At 47.5% G+C, this 6,338-nt stretch overlaps 1 protein-coding gene across 1 annotated transcript; it reads left to right on the plus strand.

Moving 5' to 3' along the window:
• The first annotated feature begins 4,224 nt into the window (after positions 1-4,224).
• On the plus strand, positions 4,225-5,849 carry LOC119311729 (leucine-rich repeat extensin-like protein 6). Its single transcript, XM_037587423.1, has one exon. The coding sequence runs from the start codon at positions 4,283-4,285 to the stop codon at positions 5,438-5,440; it is 1,158 nt and encodes a 385-aa protein (XP_037443320.1). The 5' UTR covers positions 4,225-4,282; the 3' UTR covers positions 5,441-5,849.
• The last annotated feature ends 489 nt before the right edge of the window (positions 5,850-6,338 follow it).

A 6,338-nucleotide genomic window follows, 5' to 3' on the forward strand; every position in this document is an offset into this window, starting at 1 on the left:
CGGTCGTAGCGATCGATGCATCGCGGAAGTCGTGGCTGGAGTAGAAACTGACGAGGTTGCTCAAGCAAGGCAATAGACTTTGTGCCGTTGTCGAGGTAGCCGAGAGCGTAGGGTAGTGTAGTCGTGGTCGAGGCAGCCATGCGAGAGATGCCGTGGTCGATGTCGAGTCGGGGTGGCTGGTGTTGAGGTAATCGGCGTGGAGCCACATGCGCAAGGAGGCGACTCAAATCGATCGGAAATCGGGAACCAAAAAAGAAGTGCCGATCAAGACGGTCGGTGTGTGAGAGAGAAAGCCCGAATTAAGGATTGAGAAAATGGCTCTCTAGGGCAGCTGACCAACACGACCGGTAGAAGAAGGTATGGGCAGCGCGGCCCCTGGTGATGATCATGCAGATCGACCGCCCTAGAGGCGGGGCGGGGCTGAAGCGGCGGCGGTGGCAGCTAGGTTTTGGATCGGGGTTAGGCTGATTCCGAGGACAGAGAGGGGATTGGTGGATTGGTGAAATTGATTCAATTTGAGTCTCGCAGGCATAGGAGTACATGATCAATTTGGAGTACAAAACAAGGTAGAAATAAATCCTACGCTATCCTATGTTCCCTGACTAATCAGGATACTCAACAGTGAGCAAAAAGAATAATACAAAATCATATATTGCTATAGTGAATAGTTCATGTGCTAGAAGTACATGATTATCTATTTTTGTGCAGATTGCATAAAAATGTTTCGATTTAAAACTTTACAAAGAAGTTGTATACATTCGTAGGTATGTTTGTATTTTTTCCAGACTTTTCTGAAACTTAAAAATAAGATTTATTTTTTATTTTTTCAAAAACCAGGCACGATATCCGTAAAATCCCTTACTACACAGTTGAAAGGTAAAACGACCTCAGAGTTGAATAGGGCTAGAAATGACCTTATTATCATTTATCAGAGGCTAACTTTCGGTTCGCAACAATTTTTGAATCATGCCTTAGACAATCAAGATTTGTTGTCACATTAAGTTAATTTTTTTTTGCGGATGATTAAGTTGTTCTTTTCTTGATTGTTATGTAATTTCTCTTAACTATTGAAGATCTTGACTGCTTTATATGCAAACCCTTGAGTTTTGGGGATTGCACTGGAAAAAGATCGCAAGTTTGAGCAGTCATCCTGTTAGTTATGAACCTACCCCTGTTGCGAGAAGAGAGCCATGGATGGACAAGGCAACCGTAGGTCATCAAGGACTAACAAGAGGATATGACAGCATCTAGCGGCAGGACCGCCGGAGTCGGTAGGAAAAAGAATGTAGCGGCGAGGGTAGGGACTGGAGCCCGGTGTTGACATGATGCCCCGTAGCTGGTAAGGCTATGGCGATGAGTATGACTCATGTTCGAGGAAGGGGCGGTGGCCGCCGAATAGTGTAAATAGTGAGATGTTTTAGTCGAAGCTAGGATGACGTATGTACACAGTGCTGACATGATGCCTCATAGGCCCACCATTAATAAAATTGATGAAAAAATAATACCATCTAGTCCTTCAAGAAAAAATTTCGTGACGGTAATTTAACCTTTACTACTAAATATGCACGTGCAATGCACGTTGATATTAGAAAAAAAATTAATTACACGTTGATATTAGGTATGATATCAAATATGTGTTAATTATAAGATTAATATAGACGTTGATATTTGGTATGCTATCAATTGCGCGCTCAACATGTTGGAAGGGGCATCACTCGGGCAATCTAGGTCGTTGGATTGACATGGTTTGATGCCTCAGATTAATTTGATCTGCCGCTTTGGGTCTTTTTATATTGATATGTATATAGATATTTGGCCATTGATTATGTACAACATCTTGACCAATATCAAGGCCCGGAGGTAGCAACCATCATGGAACGTAACCAGCTTGTGATGAATTTCGCAAAAGTCACATGCACTCAATGTTATCGCGAAGCAAATGCTGTAGCTGATGGGTTAGCAAAAAATTCCTATAGTACTAAATCTTGTAGCTTTTGGGACACCTCGATCCATGTTTTTATTACTCATTTAATTCTAAACGATATGCCAATCATTTGGTGAATAAAGTCTTATTGCAGTAAAAAAAAAGAAGCATACATGTTCATATTAAAACATCACCATACCTAAAGTTAGCCACTAAAAGCATCTACAACTGGACCCATCATACGTCTAATCAGACAGCCCGGTCACTGTTTGGGCGGGAGAGGGGAAAAATCACCCAACCAGACCCCTCCCTCCATATGGGGATGTCCGGGTGTCTCAACAGCCCTCCACGTCTTCAGTATCCATGGTTAAAAAAGTAAGGTGGAGAGTGGCAACATAGTGATACACACATATATCACTCAACTTGTAGAGTTGAATGCCTATGTAAATGTAACCATAAGCGACAACATATCTGTCCTTCCCTTCTTGTGAAAGAGGCAGCTAGGGCGAAAAGAAATTGCCCCCTCCATGCTCATGAGCCCATGGATTCACCTCCTTTTTGCCCCGATTTGGTGGACAGTCGTGCGGGAGGGGGGGGGGGGTATCTCGGTGCCTCGGCTCCTGCTAGTAGTTCAAGGTAGAGTCTTTTTGTCTCCGAAGGGGCATCACTCGGGCAGATGACGACTCTTCATCTTCGAGCTCTGACCCTCCTTGAGTTCGTCGCTCGAGAAGGAGTCAATGGAGCTCTTATATAGATTTCTCATATTTCCTCAGGACGAGAGTTTAGGGTTTCTCACCGTGCGTGCATGACGATGAGATTTGGTGTCAAACCATTGAGATCGATTCAAGAATTCAAGAATGATGAGTATAGCTTCAGGGCACAGGTCCTTAAGGGCACTTGCATGAAGACTTTTGGGTTGTCATCAACAAGGTTAGGCTAGCTCCAGTAGGGGAGCAACATCAACCGCATGCTGACAGCTTGTTCTGGCGACGATAATGATTGTTCGATGGTTCGGGCTCATCGATGTAATTTTTATTATGTTTTGGGTGCTTGTACTTTTGATGAACTTCTATAATAGATCCTAGATCCGTGTTATTTTTTTAAGGAAAAAAATGCAGGTGTAAATATAGATAATATCGATCAAGAATATGACTCGAAGGAGCCACATAGGCCTGGGCTAGAGTCACTTTGGCCATTGTGCATTTTAATGTCTCCCACGTCCGATCCCCGCCCCGATAGAGCGTCTAGCGTCGTCGTAGGGCGTGCGGAGGTGTATTTCCACCGGATCTCACGTGATTCGGTCGATGGTGGTCTTCGATGGATCTTTTTGGATCCAGTCTTCATTCATCTTCATTTTGGTGCTTACAGGTTTAATCATTCCGATCTACGACTTTCTTCATCGACAATGATTGCTACTCTTGTGCGCTGGTCCTATGGAGCCTTGGCACGGCAACTTTTGAACTGTCCACTGAAACAAAGTTTGCCTGGTTCCGATGAGAGAGGAGCGATGATGGCAGCGAGCCGAAGGCTCGCTTCGGTTCTTGTAGTGTTCTCGGTGGTCAACGAATCTAGTTGTAGTTTTTGTTATCTTTGGTGTTCTTTCTGCTGCCATGATTGATTACGAATGGATCGGGAGTTTCTTCAAAAAAAAAACTATGCCTCTTGTTGCAGTTTTTTTGTGTTCATAAAGTGAATGCTAACTAAACAACCCTTAAAATTGGATATAATAGGCATGTTGTTAGAGTCGTGTCGAATATTGTGTACAAGGTAGGTTAGAATTGGACTTGTAGTTGTATTGTGTTTACATAGAATATGGAGTCGTGTCCTAGTAGGACACTTGTATTCTAGGCCTCTCATATATAGCGGGGTAGACACACGATATAATCTATGCCAACATAATAGCACAGACGCGCAAGGGGGAGCCGGCAGCATGTGCCGGCGCCCGGGTGGCCGGTGTGCAGTATTGTAGCGGTGTCATGGGGAGTTGCGCCCATAGTTTGCCCCGGGGATGTAGCCATGTCGGTGAACCTCGTTAACAAATCTTGATGTCGTCGTGCCTCGTGTGATTGCTTAGTCCTCGGATGATCAACGGTATGCCTCAGATTTATTCTAACACATGTCATCCCCGTACCAATTAAAGAAAGAAGATACCTTAAAAACATGTAAAGAAAATATTATGATAATCCAGTCAACATCCATGACTAAGCAAAACTAGTGATCATCTTCTCCAACCCCCTCGCCCAAAAACCAGTATATATAACCACCCGAAAATCCAAGACTCTACCACAGCAGTACACACATTCCATCTCTCTCCCAAAGTCCCAAGCTCATAATTAGGCACCCAAAATCTAGACAAAAATGTCACCCCTCTCGAAGCCAAGATTAGCCACAAGAGCTCTCCAACACATCATCCTTCTCGCCCTCCTCCTTCCATGTCTCCCCCAACCTCTCCCCGCCCCCTCCCCCTCCCCGACGCCGGCGCAGCCGTCCCTGCCGCTCTCGCCGTTCAACGAGCGCCTCGACGCGGCGTACATCGCCTTCCAGGCGTGGAAGCACGTCATCACCGAGGACCCCAAGAACCTGACCGCTGACTGGTGTGGCCCCTTCGTGTGCAACTACACCGGCGTGTTCTGCGCCGCCGCGCCCGACGACCCGTGCATCCTCACCGTGGCGGGCGTCGACCTCAACCACGGCCGCATCGCCGGCGTCCTCACCGACCACCTCGGCCTCCTGGCCGATCTCGCGGTCCTCCACCTCAACTCCAACCGGTTCCACGGCACGCTGCCGACGTCCATGCAGCACATGCGCCTCCTTTTCGAGCTGGACGTCAGCAACAACCTCCTCTCCGGCGCCTTCCCGTCGTTCCTCACCTCTCTGCCGTCGCTCAAGTACCTCGACCTCAGGTTCAACGACTTCGACGGCGAGCTCCCGGACGCGGTGTTCGGCCGGCAGCTCAGCCTGGACGCGCTGTTCGCCAACGACAACCGCTTCAACGTGTCGCTGGCGTCGGGGAGCCTGACCAACTCCACAGCGTCGGTCATCGTGCTCGCCAACACCAAGCTGGCCGGCTGCCTGCCGCCGAGCATCGGCGACATGGCCGACACGCTCGTGGAGCTCATCCTGCTCAACACCAGCATCAGCTCCTGCATCCCGCCGGAGATCGGCAAGCTGAAGAAGCTCAAGGTGCTGGACCTCAGCCACAACGAGTTCGCGGGGGAGCTGCCGGAGAGCATCGGGGACATGGAGAGCCTGGAGGTGATCAACGTGGGGTACAACATGCTGTCCGGCGCGGTGCCGGAGACCATCTGCTTGCTGCCGAACCTGAAGAACCTGACGGTCGTGGGCAACTACTTCTGCGAGGAGCCGGTGTCCTGCCTCCACGTCCCCCGGCGCGACGACCGGATGAACTGCATCCCCGACTGGCCGCACCAGCGGTCGCACGAGCAGTGCATCGCCTTCGAGCACCGCCCGCCGGTGCACTGCGGCGCCGACGGCTGCATTCTTCCGCCGCCGTGAAATTAAAGGCTTTCCGCGTGCATGGACGCACCCTACACGTACCGACGTACGCATGACAACGCCGCGTACGTGGTTGGTGTTAGTGGTACAGTACGGCAATTCTAAGCTGCATTTGTGGGGTTTAGGAGCGGTGATCATCAAGACTCATCGAATTAATTCATGGTCGCTAATGCACAGGTTAGTTTCGATTATTAATTTGTGTCGTCGGTGCGCGCGTGCGTGGGTTTGGTGGGTGCAAGGTAAGGTGAGGAGGAATATTGAACTGCAAGTGTGGTGTCCCTTTAGCCTTTTGTTGCTGCACATAAGTGCCACAGCTGATGTAGCTCTCAAAACAAAAGTGTGACATGTAAAATATGGCTAAAATAAGGATTTGAGCAATAAAGTCACTTTACGACTGTTTTGCGATGCACATTCTTTTCTTCTTTTTTGGGTTCTATAGTTGTATTTTGAAGTGTCAAACTCTGCTCTTTCTGTATTACAAATAATACATGTCACCATTTGAACATAGAGCTTCAGGTGCTGCATCGTATTGAACATGGGACCACACTTTTTTTCCGGCAAAAGGACCGCTATAGGAACTATCCACAACCAAAAAAACTTCAAAGGGGGTAAAAACTAAGAAAACTTTCACTAAATGGTAGTCTACATTGAAATATCCAAAACATCTTATATTTGTGAACGAGGGAGTACATTATATGTGAAAAAGCTTGCGGCGAATTTAAACTCTTGAAATCGCACCCTATGCCAAATTGCTTTTATATAATGCACAAACTACCATATGGCCTCTCACTTGTTTTGACAAAGGATTACCCTTGATCTCTATGCAAGCATTTTTACCATTTTCTATGCTTACGTCTCAACTAGAAAAGTTAAAATGATAGGGCAGTAAAAGGGCCCA

Source organism: Triticum dicoccoides, chromosome 5B, assembly GCF_002162155.2.
Source record: "Triticum dicoccoides isolate Atlit2015 ecotype Zavitan chromosome 5B, WEW_v2.0, whole genome shotgun sequence".
Taxonomy (NCBI): Eukaryota; Viridiplantae; Streptophyta; class Magnoliopsida; order Poales; family Poaceae; genus Triticum; species Triticum dicoccoides.